General features: G+C 39.1%; 1 protein-coding gene across 6 annotated transcripts in view; it reads left to right on the forward strand.

Moving 5' to 3' along the window:
* LOC131407583 (zinc finger protein 717-like) overlaps window positions 1–13425 on the forward strand; it is a 53800-nt gene that overhangs the window by 19357 nt on the left and 21018 nt on the right. For 3 of the 6 annotated variants that reach the window (XM_058544360.1, XM_058544359.1, XM_058544361.1), the window contains exons 3-5: window positions 5889–6015; window positions 6272–6364; window positions 9512–11214. In XM_058544360.1, coding sequence (XP_058400343.1) covers window positions 5889–6015; window positions 6272–6364; window positions 9512–10968 — 1677 coding nt within the window. In that variant the 3' untranslated portion in view covers window positions 10969–11214. Of the gene's footprint in view, window positions 1–5888; window positions 6016–6271; window positions 6365–8928; window positions 9007–9511; window positions 11215–13425 lie in introns of those variants that run through there. The other 3 variants (XM_058544364.1, XM_058544363.1, XM_058544362.1) reach the window with 2 other exon arrangements.

Genomic DNA, 13425 nt, shown 5'->3' on the forward strand with positions numbered 1-13425 from the left:
ATATAGTTAACTAATCTCTGACAAAGGCCCCAAGAAGACACAATGGGGAAAGGATAGTCTCTTTAATAAATGGTGTTGGGAAAAGTGACATCCATATGTAAAGTAATGAAACTGGAACCCCTGTCTTATACAACTCACAAAAATTAACTCGAAATGGATTAAAGACTTAAATGTTAAGACCTGAAACCATGAAAGTCCTTTAAAAAAGATAGGGGAGAATTCCTAAATTAGTCTTGGCAATGATTTTTTTAGATATGACACCAGATGCACAGGCAAGAAAAGCAAAAATAAACAAGTGAGACTACATCAAACTAAAAAGCTTTTGTACAGCAAAGGAAACAGCCAAATGAAAAGGGTACCTATGGAATGAGAAAATATATGCAAACCACATATGTGATAAGAAGTTAATATCCAAAATATAAGGAACTGATACAACTCAATAGAAAAAAACAACCCAATCAAAAATGGGCAAAGGACCTGGATAGACATTTTTCCAAAGGGGATATACAAGTGGCCAATATGTACATGAAAAGGTGCTCAACATCATTAGTCATCGTGGAAATGCAAATCAAAACCACAACGAGATATCACCTCACAACTGTTGAGGGCTATTATCAAAAAGAAAAGATAACAAATATTGACGAGGGTGTAGGTAAAAGGAAACCTTTTACAATATAGGTGGGAATGTAAATTTGTACAGCAATTAGAAAACAGTATGGAGTATCCTCAGAAACTTAAAAATAGAACTACTATATGATCCAGCAATCCCACTTCTGGGAATATATCTGAAGGAAGTGAAATCAGTATCTTGAAGAAATGTTTTAACCCCCATGTTCGTTGCAGCATTACTTGCAGTAGCCAAGATATGGAAACAACCTAAATGATAACTGGAACTGATGTACTTACTGTTACTTAAGTAACATGAGTGATACTTATTAAGTCAAGTAATATTTACGTCATGGGCTTAAAGCTTTAGGAAAAGAGACAGGAAAACAAAATAGTAGTAAATCTCTGCTACCAGTCACTGCCTTTAGTAAAGTACTATAGGAAAGTGATCCGTCATCAGATGAATGAATAAAGAAAATATGTATATATCCAGTGGAATGTTATTCATCCATTAAAAAGAAGGATATCCTGCCATTTGCAACAACATAGATGAACCTGGAGGGCATTATGCTAAGTGAAATAAGCAAGACAGAGAAAGACAGATACTTATGGTATCACTTATCTGTGGAGTATTAAAAAAAAAATTAACCTCATAAAAACAAAGTAGAATGGTGGTTGCTAGGGCCTGGGTGGGGGGAAATAGGAGAGGTTCGTGAAAGGGTACAAATTTTCAGTTGTAAGATGAATAAGTTCTGAGGATCTAATGTACAGGATGGTGACTATAAAACTATGGTTAATAATACTTTATTGTTTAGTTGCAGTTTGCTAAGAGAGTTGATCTTAACTATTCTCACACACACAAAAAGATAACTGTGTTGATGGAGGTGCTAAGTAACTTGATGGTTGTAATCATTTCACAATGTGTAGTATATCAAACCATCAGGTTATACACCTTAAATATATATAATTTTGTCAATGATATTTCAACAAAAAAAATGGAAAACAAGATAAAATATAAAATTAAAAACTAATAAAATAAAAACAAAATTAAATATGTCCTTCTCAGTGGCTGGGTTGCTCTTTTGATATGCTTCTTGTCCATGACCTCAAACAACCTCTTTAAATATTAAGTTATCAGCACGTTTTAGGTCAGTTTGTTTGGATTTTGACAGTGTATCCCTAAAAAATGTAGTTGGGTTTATCTTTCTGATTCTAGCTAGTTTGAGTTTTTTGAGATACACTTTTCTTTTTCTTTCTGTATTCATGTGTCTATTTTTTTTTTTTTAGACTTACATAGGTTGATTTTTTTAAAAGGTATTTCATCCTTAGTCTTTTCTTTGTCCCATCTTGTGCAACTGAAAGGATTTGTTGTGGGCCAGCTTAAGCCATTCGTAGGCTTTAACAGTGGCTGTCATGGTCGTACCCTTCGTTTGTTACTTGCCATAAAGTTGACTTTTGACTCAAAGCATTTCTCATTGTATTTTGTTCTGTAAGAACTGGAAGAGGCAACTTTTTCTAGTTAAACAATAAAAGCTAAAAGGAGAAATGCTTTGAGCATTTTCCAAGTTCTACAAGAACCCCAATTTCTAGTATCTCCTTATTCCCATTTATCTCTGCCTACAATCTGGCCTCTTTTTTTTTCCCCTCAGCTCATCACTTTCCTATAGTACTTTACTAAAGGCAGTGACTAATTGCTGAGATTTACTATTTTGTTTTCCTGTCCCTTTTCCTAAAGCTATACACCCATGAGGTAAACATTACTTGACTTAATAAGTATCACTCATGTTACTTAAGTAACAGTAAGTACAGTAGTCCCAGTTGTCATAAGTAACACCGTGAGCCATTGTTTAGCCCCTGGCTAACGTAGATCAGCATCCTCCCAGTTTCCTCGCACTGCTTGTTGCTGTTGTTCATGTTGTTTTTGTTTGGTTATGTGGTGCCAGTTCATTTACTAGTTAGGTCAACAAGAAAGGTTCTTTCTCACTGATATTACCTGTACTTCCTGGGTCAACTTTAGTTTTGTTCCTTTCAGCTTCACGCAGTATCCTTGTCTGCCCACACACCCAGTGGAGCAAGCATTGCGGGATAGGGTCTCTTTTGGAGAGACCAAAGAAAAGACCCAGAAATGGCATACAAGACATAAAGGTTTATTGGGACTTATGTGTAGGGAGTGTCCAGGTTCAGCTGGCTGGACCGAGTTGTGCACCTGCTACCACGGGAAGAGAGGGGGTTGCTTATATAGGCAGGGGTATAAAAACTACATGCTTGCCAAGAGGTACTGTCCTTAGTACAGCTAGCATTCCCAGAAACAGTAGCTCATGTGGAAGGACTCTGTGTTCCTTCAGGACATGCTGTTCTTTGAGATAAGTTAAGATCTGGGTTGGCCAGGCCCTGGATCGTCTGGCACCTTGCCCAGATGAGGCCCAGAAGGACACATGGTTACATTAGGGCACATAGGTTACCACTGAGCAAGCAAGGCCCTACGATCTTGGACAGAGGAGTATTTCTTTCTGTAATATTGTTGAGGGAGAACATGGTAGAGGGAAAATATGGTGATTAATGTGTCACTCTTACAGGTTGTCTCTTCCATTCACATGTCGTTCGTCAAAAAGCAAGGCAAATGGAGAATTACAAATCTGTTTATGTGAGTTCCAGTGCAAGGGGGTATGTAAGTTTTCTGTGGAGAAGGGCACCACAGGGAGTGCGATGAACTAAATTGTGTTCACCAAAAATGTATATGTTTTAGCCCTAACCCCCAATGTATATGTAGATAGGTCTTTTAGGAGATAAACAGGTTTAAATGACATAAGGGTGGGGCCCCTAATCCAATAGGATTGGTGGCCTTATAAGAAGAGCAAGAGAGAGTTGTTTCCCTCCTTCTCTGCCATGTCAAGTCAGCAAGAATGCAGTCATCTGGAAGGCAGGAATGGAGCGCTTAACAGAAACTGAATTGATTGGCATCTTCATCTTGGACTTCCCAGCCTCTAAAATTTTAAGAAAAGAATTTTCTGTTGTTTAAGCCACCCAATGTATGGTATTTTTTATGGCAGCCTGAGCTGGCTAATATAGGGAAGGACACTGAATTTGGCTGGACAGAAATATAACCTACCACACTGTGTCTATTCTTGCTTGTTTAAATTTCCACATGAATTTTTAAATGACTTTGCCTATATCTAAGAATATATCTTTTCATTAGAATAGTATTAAGTTAGTTTACTGATTTAGGGAGAATTGATATCTTTGTGATGTAGACTCTTCCTCTCCATGAACATGGTGTATCTTTTCATTTGTTTAGTTCTTTTTGTATTCTTTTATCCCCCGATAGAGTTTTGTACATTATTTTGTTAAATGTATTCCTAGATGTTTTTTTTTGCTGTTATTGTGGGAGTGTTCTCATATATATGAAGGCTTTTACATATTATTTTTATAGTCTGCTAGTTTATTGAATCTTATTTGGAGTAGTTTTTATGTGATTCTCTTCAGTTTTCCAAGTATGAATTATATGCAAATCATGATCATCTTCACTTCCGTTTTTCTCTTTTCAGTTGCATTGACTGACACTACTAGTACAGTGTTAATAACAGAAGTGATGGAGTATCCTTGTCCTGCAGTGTTTCCCCACAAGTGTGATGCTGGCTTTCACTTATGGCTAAGACATAAACGTTTTATCATATTAAGGAAGAATCCCTGTTTTTTGAGTTTTTTTATTACAAATGGGAGGATATTTTTATAGATGCCTACTCAGTATCTATGTGGATGATCATAGGATTTTATTCCCAGAAATATGAATATGATGAAATATAGTAATAGATTTCTTAATGATGAGGTTTTTCTTTATTCCTAGAATTATCGTTAAAAATTCCTTCTCCATTGTCAGGATCTATTTCTCCTTCAGTAAATGTTAGTTATTCCTAAAACTGTACTTACTCCTTTTCTCCTTTCAATCTCTTAGGTTCTCTTTGAGCCATTTCATTCACTCTCAGGGCTTCAGCCACCACTAAAATTCTGCTGCTAAAATTCCAAATCTTCATCTTCAGCTTAGATTTCTCTCCTGAGCTCTAGGTCATATATCCAGTTGCCGGTTGGACATCCCCACATATTTGACCACAGAGACTTCACAGAGATTTGACATGTCCAAATCTGTGTCTCTTCTGCCCATCATATTTTGTACTTTTTTCCCAGTTTCAGTGTACAGTGCCAGTATCTACCCAACTGGCCATGCAGACAGCCTGGTCGTAAAACTCCCCCTTCACCCTTCTCCAAGCAAATTAGTAGCAAATTCTGTTCCTGCTTTTTCTTTTCTTTTTTGCTTTTTAGGGTTATTTCCCTGTTCTGTATTCTTACTGCTCTGTTACCTCATTGTAGGTGGTCATCTCTCTCTCTGGTTTCTTCTCCTCTGACTGTCCGTTACACCCTTCCCCATTCTCCTTCTAGGGGATGACTGTTAAAATGCAAATCTGGTCATGTAACTTAATTCTTAGTATCGGCCCCTCATTATTTACACCCTGTGGTTCAGGAAGTGGGGGGTGTCCACCCTGGGGTGGATATAAGCAACCCTGTGGGATATAGGAAGGAAATCTTAGAATGCCTGTGTACATGCTTTTAATTGATAAATAGTAAAAAACAATCGTGAGCGCATCAAATTTTTTGTTGGAATTAGGTCACATATTTAAATGCAGAATCACTCTATAATCGGTGTCTTAAATACTGTTGCTGCCTTTATCTCTCATCACAGCCCAGGAGCACGCACCTGGACATGGTGCTGTGTGTACTTCCCTCACTGTGGCACGTGTTCTTCTTGCCCTCATGGCTTCTGCCGTTGCCTCGTATTCATGAGGACATGTGGTTCACATTGAACAGCTGACATGTTTGGCTCTTCAGTGAAGCATAACCTGATAGTACAAAGGACAACTGTTTTTCTCCTTCTTTAGTACTCCAGTCTACATTAAACCTGTCTAGCCTAGTTCATCTAACACGTTATTCCGGGTATGCGTCTCCATACCAGATCACAGGCTCCGTTGAGAATTTTATTCATCCTTTTATCCCTAGCAACAAGGACAGTTCCAGATTTATAAGGGAAACTCTGTATAACAGTACTTTTAGGAACCAGTGAATTAACACAGAGCTAGGATATTTCTATTGTGATTTCCCTTTATCCCAGAATGTAGAGTACAAAGCATGGTGCCTTCTATACCAGATAAAACACACACAAAAGAATGAACTCCCAGACTTCCTGTTCTGACCCAGGCCAATGACTTGCATTGAGAAATGTGCCATTACAGGGGTTAGTGTTATTTGAGGACGTGGCTGTGAACTTCACCTGGGAGGAGTGGCAGGACCTGGATGATGCACAGAGGACCCTGTACAGGGACGTGACGCTGGAGACCTACAGTAGCCTGGTGTCATTGGGTGAGTGAAACCCTCCTGATAACGGCCAAGTGCAAGCATTTTTTTCTTAATTGGTAAATGTACGACTGTTTATGAAATTAAATGCTACTTAGATTTAAGATTCTAGGCTAAGAAGAATAAGAGTGTTCACCCCTCTAATCGAAGGTGCAGATTGGCCCTTCCTTGCACAAGTCTCGAAGCCGAAGCCGTACAGTTGTCATTCTTCAGAGGCCGTAAAGCAGTTTGGCAAAAGTCCTACATTATTTCTCATCAACAGGGCATTGCATTACCAAACCTGAGGTGATCGTCAAGTTGGAGCAAGATACAGAGCCGTGGACTGTAGAAGAACCCCCAGACCAGAGTCTCCCAGGTCAGTCAGTGCGTACTGGGCAGGGAGGCTGGGAAGAGGAGAGCATGGCTGATGTTGGCTGTGCTCAGCTAATTTTCACCAGTGGTTTTCCCCAGGTCCAGACCTGGTGAATAATGCATCAGGCACGTGCATTATTCAGTCTCCAAAAATGGCTTTCATATGTATACCACCCTCCCTTTTTTTTCCTGAATAATTTTCTTATACTTACCCCTACCTGCCTCCTCTTAGAATTTTTTCTTGGTTAGTCCCTTTCTCTAGGTTCTCAGTTGCCCTCCTTTGCTCCATTCTCATGCACTGTTTTCTTTCAGGCATTTATTCATACATTCATTTATTCTTTCATCACTGTTAACTGAGCAGTTTTTAGGCTGGTCATTTTATAATTGTAGGGATAACAACAGCAACGAAATGTCCCTATTTTTATTATTTTGTTTATTTATTCATATTATTATTTTATTGAGGCCACATTGGTTTATAACATTGTGTAAATTTCAAGTGTACATTATTATATTTCAGTTTCTGTATAAACTGCGTCGTGTTCACCACCAATCGTCTAGTTTTTGTCACCATACATATGTGCCTCTTTATCCCTTTTGCCGCCCCCACCCCTTCTCCTCTGGTAACCACTCATCTGTTCTCCTTATCTATGTGTTTATCTTCCACATATCAGTGAAATCACACAGTATTTGTCTTTCTCTGTCTGACTTATTTCACTTATTTCACTTCATAATACCCTCAAGGTCCATCCATGTTGTTGCAAATGGTACAATTTTGTCCTTTTTTATAGCTGAGTAGTATTCCATTGTATATGTGTATCACATCTTCTCTATCCATTCATCAGTTGATGGGCACTTGGGTTGCTTCCACGTCTTGGCTATTGTGAATAACGCTGCAATGAACACAGGGATGCGTAAATCTTTTTGAATTGTTGATTTCATGTTCTTTGGATAAATACCCAGTAGTGGGATAGCTGGATCATATGGTATTTCTATTTTTAATTTTTTGAGGAATCTCCATACTGTTTTCCATAGTGTCTGCACCAGTTTGCATTTCCACCAGCAGTGTATGAGGGTTCCTTTTCTCCACATCCTCTCCAACACTTGTTATTTCTTGCCTTCTTAGTTATAGCCATTCTGACAGGTGTGAGGTGATATCTCATTGTAGTTTTGATTTGCATTTCCCTAATAACTAGCGATGTTGAACACTTTTCATGTGCCTGTTGGCCACCTGTATATCCTCTTTGGAAAAATGTCTGTTCATTCATATCCTCTGCCTATTTTTTGATCAGGTTGTTCATTTTTTTGTTGTGAAGTTGTATGAGTTCTTTATATATTTTGGAAATTAACTCCTTGTCAGATATATTTGCAAAATATTTGCAAATATTTTCTCCTAGTGTCCCTCCTTTTAAAGAGATTACAGTTTGTTGAGAGTCAGAATAAAACAAATATACAATATATTAAGTAGTGGGATAAGAACCACAAATAATGTTTCACCATAATGAGAGAGAAAAAAATGGGCTGTGTTATTGTAAGATGTAAGCTGTAAAAAAGTAGTTTTAGGGGGGATTTAAGTATTTACTTAGGGATAGGTTAAGTTTGAGATGATTATTAAATATTTATTATATACTATTTATTATTATATTTACATAGCTTAAGTTTGAGATGACTTTTTTCCAAATTGACTTCTAACATGTAGGGGGATATAATATGTGGACTAGAAAGTGGTCATCACTATTAGAAGATGCGAATTTGAAATATCGTTAGCTTAACTGGCATTTAAAGGCATAGAATTAGGGCCAGGCTGGTAACATAGTAGTTAAGTTCGTGCGCTCCACTTTGCTGGCCTTGGGTTTGCTGGTTCACATCCTGAGTGCGGACCTACACACCGCTTGTCAAGCCATGCCGTGGCGGCATCCCATATATAAAGTAGAGGAAGATTGGCATAGATGTTAGCTCAGGGCCAATCTTCCTCACCAAAAAAGTAAAAATAAAATAAAGGCATAGAATTAGAGCAAGTCGCCTAGGGAGTTGTTAATAAAATGAGAAGATTCCAGGACCAAGCCTTGTCAACCGAGAAATCACAGATATCATGAAGCTGAGAAGGACCCTGCGAAAGTTTCAGCGTGGAAGGGGGTGGTAACATGGGAGGAGAACCAGGAGATCATGGATTCTCAAGGCCAATGGAACCAAGGGTTTCAGGATGGAGTTGCTCTTATGAAGTCCTTGTAAAACAGCAGAGAATAAGATTCATCCCTGGACTCCATTTTCTTTGAAACTAGGAGACAGCTGACACTCTAAAGCACAAAATATAAGCCTTCAGAAGCAGTGAGTTATGAAGCAGGGGTGCACATAGTAGGAAGTGAAGTAAGAATGCCATGACTGTTGAACTAAGAAGGAGCCAGAAAAAGACGTCAAAGCCTGGCTGTCAGGATATAAGTCCTTGAGAGCAGCAGGGAGGGGTAGCCCAGTGTGGGGAACTGGGGCTTCCTGTGCTTGATATGGTTCTGAGAAGTACAGAATGTAAGGTTAAAATTCCGAATTTGCAGGAATCTGTATTTGTATGGAGTAGAGAAGAAAGATTATAGGTTTGAAAAACCCCACAGATGCATATGGCCGGTTCCCATGGAGGAGTAAAACTAAACAAATGTAAGTTCAAAATCCTTGTCCCTAAGGAATAATCCTGCTTAGGTGACAGACAGATGGCCCTCCCCCACATCCTGTAAGTAGTTCATCCAGGAAAATCATGCCATCCTCAAAGCTGAGTGATCAGAGAAGGACTAGCACAAGACACCCACAGTTCTTATGATGATAAAGTAGAGAAAAGAACAAGAAAACAAATGGTAGATGAAAAGTTCTCAGCTGAAATCTGCATCTAGAGAGTAGGTGAATATTTTGACCAAATATTTCCTCATGAATTAAAAAACGAAAAAAAAACCATGATTTGACATTAGAAAATCTATTAATGAAATTTGTTACATTAATTCCTTAGGGAGAAAAATCATATACTCATCATAAAATCAATACCCATTATTGATTTTTTGAAAATCTTATCCCATTAGTATAGAAAGAAATTTCTTTACCTTTACCTGGGCATTCCATAAGAAATGCTTAAATGTGGTTCATAGCTATGGTTATTTTTATCTCATTTTAGATGTCCAGAGTGTGGATGACCTGATGGAGACCAGCCAGGAAAATCAGGGCAGACATTTGTGGCAAGTTGTAATCAACAATGCAACATCAACTAAGGAGAGAACTGACCTAGGAAAAACATTTAATCTGAGCTCAATCTGTATTTCAAAACTGATTGTAAATAATGGAAACTGTTCAGGAGTGAAGCCTGAGGAGTTTAATGTGTGTGAGAACACATTTCTCCCTAGTGAGCCCGAGGAGACGCCTGCTGGAGAGAAGCCTGAGGACCATGCTATAACTGGGAAGTCCCTCAGTTGTGCTGAGTGTCCTAGTCATCATCAGAAGAATCTCACTTTGCAGCAAGGTTTTGCATTTAGTGGACAAAGGAAAGGCTTCAACAAAGTGGCAGAATTCCTTACAGATAGGAGGGCTCATGTGGGAGAGACTGCCTGTAAATATAATGAAGATGGGCAAGCTTGTGATAAGTCAGCTCTCCTTGCCCAAGAGAGACCTCACATAGGGAAGAATCACTATAGATGTAATGAATGGGGGAAAACTGTTTATGAGAAACCAGCACCATTGAATCTCCATAGAGCTGATTTTGAGGAGCAACACCTTAAACGTAATCAAAGTGGGAATAATTTCAGCAAGAAATTACACTTCACTCAGCTTCAGAGAATTCAGTTAGGAGAGAAAACTTTTGAATGTAATGTATGTGGCAAAACTTTCTATAAAAAGTCTAATCTCACTAAACATCAGAAAATACACACAGGAGAGAAACCCTATAAATGTAGTGAATGTGAGAAAACCTTTGTTAGTAAAACAGTCCTTACAATACATCAGAGAACTCATACAGGGGAGAAACCCTATGCATGTGACAAATGTGACAGATCTTTCTGCCATAAGTCACACCTAACTGTTCATCAGAGAATCCACACAGGGGAAAAACCCTATGAGTGTTGTGAATGTGGGAAATCCTTCTTTGTGAAAACAAAACTCACTGTACATCTGAGAACACACACAGGGGAGAAACCTTATGAATGTAATGAATGTGGAAAAACTTTCTATGAGAAGTCAGCCCTCACAGTACATCAGAGAACTCACACAGGAGAGAGACCGCATGAATGTCAAGAATGTGGGAAAACTTTCTGTGGGAGGTCAGCTCTCGCTGTACATCAGAGAACTCACACAGGAGAGAAACCCTATGAGTGTAAAGAATGTTGGAAAAGTTTCTGTCGGAGGTCAGCCCTCACAGTGCATCAGAGAACTCACACTGGAGAGAAACCCTATGCATGTAATGAATGTGGAAAAACCTTTTGTCAGAAGTCACACCTTAGCAAACATCTGAGAACTCACACGGGAGAAATCATGTGTGGTGGACGCTGGCGATGTCTTCTCCAAAACCCACTTTCTTTTTCTCTTGGCACACAGTTAGGCTGCGTTTCTCAGCTTCCTTCTTCTGTGGGTGGGACCACGTAACTGAGCTCTGGTCAGTGGAATATAGACACAAGTGATGAACATTAACTCAGGCCTCGTCCACAAAAAAAAAAACTTATGCAATCCTTTCTGTGGTCTCATGCCTGCAATTCTGAAGTACAGAGGATGCCTCTGGTGGCCTCAGGAGCCATAGGCAGAACATGGCAAGCAACTTAAGACAGAAGTTCTACCCCCAGATCTCCATTTGTAATTTACATGAGTGAGAAATAAATACACTGTTGAGCCCTTCCTTTTGTGATCTGTATGCTCTGCTACATAACCATGCTCCTGTAGCTTGTTCACTTTATGAATGTTGGAGAGGATTCTGGGAGAGGTTACCCATCCTTGTATATCAGGAAATTCACACAGTAGAGTAACCTGTGTTGTAATCTTTCATCCCCTAGTCTGCTTATAGAAAAATCAATGAAATCATTGGGAAAAATGAACACAACAAATTTGTGTTTTTACCAGTCAGAGGCATCTCATGAACACTGAAAACAAAGTATCTTTTTTTGTTTTTAATTTTTTTTCAGTAAGGAAGATCGGCCCTGAGCTAACATCTGCCAATCCTCTTTTTTTTTTTTGCTGAGGAAGACTGGCCCTGGGCTAACATCCGTGCCTATCTTCCTCCACTTTATATGGGATGCCACCACAGCATGGCTTGACAAGCGGTGCATTGGTGTGTGCCCGGGATCCAAACCGGTGAACCCCCGGCTGCCGCAGCAGAGTGCGCGCACTTAACCACTCGCGCCACTGGGCCGGCCCATAAAACGAAGTATCTTTAATGTGTCAAAGTTTTCAACAAACCTACAACTTTTGTATATACCAGAATTTGTAAAGAAGAGAAAACTATCAATTGAGGTAGTACAGATGAAGTTTTTCAAATAGAAATATTAAATATGTTATTGAAATGTTAAAAATTTGATTACATATCAGTGGTTATCTACTGATGGTGATTTTGCCTCCCAGGGGACATTTGACAATATCTGGAGATGTCTTTGGTTGTCATAACTGGGGATTGGGAGCGCCGCTGCCATCTAATGGGTAGAGGCCAAAGATGTTGCTGAACAGCCTATAGTGCACAGAATAGCCCCCACAACAAAGAATGATCAAGCCACAATACCAGTAGTGCCAAGGTGGAAAAATCCTGCTCTAGAACTATTTCCTGTGCCTTTTTTTTAATGCACAGAAGTTCAACTACTCCCAACAGTACACATGAGGTATGTTGGGGTTTATGTGTATGAGTATTCTGTGTTAACAGAAGTTTTGTTTAACGGAACCCAGTATAATTGTGGGTAGGGAATATATACCCTTAACTTAATAAATATTGTGACTTGCATTAGGGTTTTCCACATCAGATTTCAGTCTCACCTCTTATATGTTGTTAAATACATTGTCTAAATTATTGTACTACATACTTTCTTCCTAGTCTCCCAGTATGTAAATTTGTATGAATATTGTTACTTAAGTGTCTCTTAAGTAAAGCAGATCTCTGTTTTCTAAAGTTTTCAGCTAACACAGCCAGCCAGTGCCACTGTTAGAAACATCATTTACGTAGAAGTGCACAAATCAGGCATTTAATTGTTAACTCAAACATCTGTGAACAAAATGAGTCACTTCATTCTACTCAGTGAAAAGTGGGCTCTGGAAGGAAAATTTCGCCTTCTTTCCTGTTCCTCAGATGTTTTGATGGAGCAGCAGCATAGGTAGGAGTACCTGTAGTCATGAGCTGTGTAACTGAGGACTCGAGTTTGCATTTCCAGTGATGGAGTGCTGTGTGTGAGCCTTGCCGCTAATAGGGGCAACACAGTAAAACCAGGCTCACCACTTGTGAGCTGCATGGTCTTAGACTTGCACATCTCTGGGCCTCTGTTTCTTCATATTCAAAAAGGAAGTAATACCAGAACCTGCCACAAAGGGTTACTGTGAGAAGTAAAATAGGTAAGATAAGTAAAGTGCTTACAATATTACCTGGGGCCTGGTAACAGTATAGAATCTCCAGCTATGATGGTGATGATCGTAATTTACAAAATTATTAAATTGATAGGAGGCTCAAACAGACTTGTTTGGCTATGCAAGATCAATCCAAATTTTTGCCAAAGTCTTGATTTCATTTTCTTACCCACTTGTACACAGTTAATCAGGGGTTTATCTTGATTGAGCTTTTTATGATTACCTAGGCTAACTTTTCTTTTAGTGATTCATTTGGGCTGGGCATGTGACCCATCTCTGTTCAGTGAGGTAGGAGGCAGAATCTGTGGCATGTCAGACACATTCCCTCAAAGAAAATAAAAAGCAGGAAGAGATGGTTCTTTGCTACATTCACACCCTCCAAAATCTCCAAAAGACATCATTTTGTAAAGCTGTTGGCTCAGAAATTAGGCTCTGTCATCTCCATCAGGTCTGAGCACACAGGCTTTTGGGGCAGGGTTCCTTACGTGTAGTTGCTCTTAATCTGGA

This window comes from Diceros bicornis, chromosome 6 (assembly GCF_020826845.1).
Source record: "Diceros bicornis minor isolate mBicDic1 chromosome 6, mDicBic1.mat.cur, whole genome shotgun sequence".
Taxonomy (NCBI): domain Eukaryota; kingdom Metazoa; phylum Chordata; class Mammalia; order Perissodactyla; family Rhinocerotidae; genus Diceros; species Diceros bicornis.